We start from the raw sequence: 2,411 nt of genomic DNA, 5'->3' as shown, positions 1-2,411 counted from the left end.
GGGGGGGGGGGGTTGACCCCCCCAGGACACCCCCCTAAATACGCCACTGAATATAAATACCTATAGGTACATTGTGGACGTATATGAATAATTAAATTCAGTTGTATTTGGATGTTAATTTAACTATTATGGTTATAATAAAAAGAGTGTAATATGTTATAAGTTTAAAAAAAAATTTAAAATAAAAAACGCAACGTAATTAAAATTAATCATTGTTTTTTTAGTTGCCAAACAATGAAAGTGGTTGGAAAAATATAGCAGCAGATTTTTACGATAAATGGAATTTTCCCAACTGCCTCGGGGCTATTGACGGAAAACATATAGTGATCCAGTGCCCTGCAAATAGTGGATCTGAATACTATAATTATAAGGGAACGTTTAGTATTGTGCTTATGGCTGTCGTGAACTCGGATTATAGTTTTACTTATGTGGATATCGGCTGTCAAGGCAGAATCAGTGATGGTGGCGTACTTCGGAACACGTCGTTTTTTAAAAAACTGGAGACTGATGAATTAATACCACAAGAAGGAATACTACCTAATACAAATGTTTCATTACCATATGTATTTGTGACTGATGAAGCTTTTGCCCTGAGTAAGAACATAATGAAACCTTACTCAGGAGTCTATGAAAATGGAAACTGCAAAAGAATTTTCAATTACCGACTTTCTCGAGCACGCAGAGTAGTTGAGAACGTTTTTGGAATTATGGCCTCAGTATTCCGTGTATTTAGAGGACCTATACTTTTAGAGCCAGAAAAAGTTAGAGATATAACGATGACTTGTGTATTGTTGCATAACTTCTTAAGGAAAAGCAGATCATCAAATTCCATATACACACCACCTGGAATTTTCGATACTGAAAATAATGATGGAATTGTAATACCAGGCTCATGGAGGTCCGAGCAAAATTGTACCAAATCTATGCTTCCATTACAAAGAGTACCGAGAAAATCTGGCCTTGAAGCAAAAATGGTTAGGGATCAGTTAGCTGAATATTTTATGACAAGCGGAACGGTGGAATGGCAAGAAAATGCCAAATAATAAATTTAAATTTAATTATTATTGCTTATATTTGTAATATACGTATTTACGTATTTGTATTTACATTATTTATTTAATATTATTATTATTATATACACTAATAAAAACAGCATTAATAAAATAAATTTAACATATTAAGATACTTAATAGAAGTATTCATTTTTTAAAGCAAACTAAAACTTAAAAATATTTATGATAAATACATTAGTAATTATTTCATTGAAACTATTTTATTGATTAGATTTTTATTCATTTCTGCTAATAACATAGAGACTATGAACAACTAAAATTAACATTTGGTTTATGGTTGGTAGAATTATACATGTCGATACCGGTTACTACATGTCTAAACCGGTGACTAGAGCATCGTGAATGATTACTATTTATATTTATATTTATATTCATATTTATATTTTCTGCATTGGCCATTGGCATTTTTAACATGCACAGGGCCGTACTTAGGAGAATATAATTATTGAAATATATCATAGTATAAGTATAAAAAATAATAAATAAATATTTATTAATTAAATAATATTTTTTATAAGTAATATACAATCTGTACCAATATTATTTACAATTACATGAAACGGTTGATGGAAGAAGCTACAGCAGCCTACGAAGTGTATTATCCAAATAATAAAATATAATTAAACAATATATAACTAATTAAACTTACCTCTGTTGAAATTGTTTTTTTTGCAACGTAAATCCCATGCAGAAATGACATTGCATTGTAGGCAAACCAGTCGGGCTGAATAACGTCTTTGGTACCACTCCCAGTACCCTTGCTTGCTTTGACTTTGTTTAGCAGTTTTCTATAAGTAGCCATTAGAGAATCTTTTTTTTTTTTTATTTCTGTAATATCAGTTTTGACACTAAAATTACAAAAATACAAAAATCAATATTTAAAAATATTATAAAAAAATCAAAATTAATCTAACCTTAATTTGTTTTCTATTTCTTTCCACGCATCGTGAACTATATTCCTATTTTTATGACCCGGATGGCGTGGGTTCCAAATTTGTGGATATCCTTCATATAGTTGCAAAAACTCTATTACCTCATCATTTGACCATTCCATGATAATAATTAATTTTAATAATGATTAAAAAATAAAAAACACCAAATTGCAAAATAAAACACCAAAAAACGTATAGAAACAACTATCAATGGCTCGCCGAACCGCACGCCTGTGGGAACGCTGTCTAAATGCGCGGCTCGTTTACTTTGGCGCGGACACATCGGACCGACAATTTTCGGATAGACGCGAGCATGGCCGAGCTATACCGCGCCTAGACGCGCAAGAGCGTTCCCACGGCGCGTGTAGTTTACCAAGCCAGCGAATTTTACTCGTGGCTCGCCGAG

At 32.2% G+C, this 2,411-nt stretch overlaps 2 protein-coding genes across 2 annotated transcripts in view; one reads left to right on the top strand and one right to left on the bottom strand.

Annotated features, from left to right (window-relative positions):
* LOC100165998 (protein ANTAGONIST OF LIKE HETEROCHROMATIN PROTEIN 1-like) overlaps positions 1–1,727 on the top strand; it is a 5,007-nt gene extending 3,280 nt beyond the window's left edge. The window contains exon 3 of the mRNA XM_008186048.3: positions 225–1,727. Within this exon, the coding sequence (XP_008184270.1) occupies positions 225–1,043 (819 nt within the window). The 3' untranslated portion in view covers positions 1,044–1,727. The remainder of the gene's footprint in view (positions 1–224) is intronic.
* LOC107884049 overlaps positions 1–2,395 on the bottom strand; it is a 4,394-nt gene extending 1,999 nt beyond the window's left edge. Inside the window, exons 1-2 of the mRNA XM_016805413.2 lie at positions 1,988–2,395; positions 1,723–1,921 (exon numbers count right to left, since the gene is read on the bottom strand). Of these exons, the coding sequence (XP_016660902.1) occupies positions 1,723–1,921; positions 1,988–2,127 (339 nt within the window). The 5' untranslated portion in view covers positions 2,128–2,395. The remainder of the gene's footprint in view (positions 1–1,722; positions 1,922–1,987) is intronic.
* Positions 2,396–2,411: the final 16 nt, after the last annotated feature.

This window comes from Acyrthosiphon pisum, unplaced genomic scaffold, assembly GCF_005508785.2.
Source record: "Acyrthosiphon pisum isolate AL4f unplaced genomic scaffold, pea_aphid_22Mar2018_4r6ur Scaffold_21056;HRSCAF=22910, whole genome shotgun sequence".
NCBI lineage: Eukaryota > Metazoa > Arthropoda > Insecta > Hemiptera > Aphididae > Acyrthosiphon > Acyrthosiphon pisum.
This window is presented reverse-complemented; position numbering and strand designations above follow the sequence as displayed.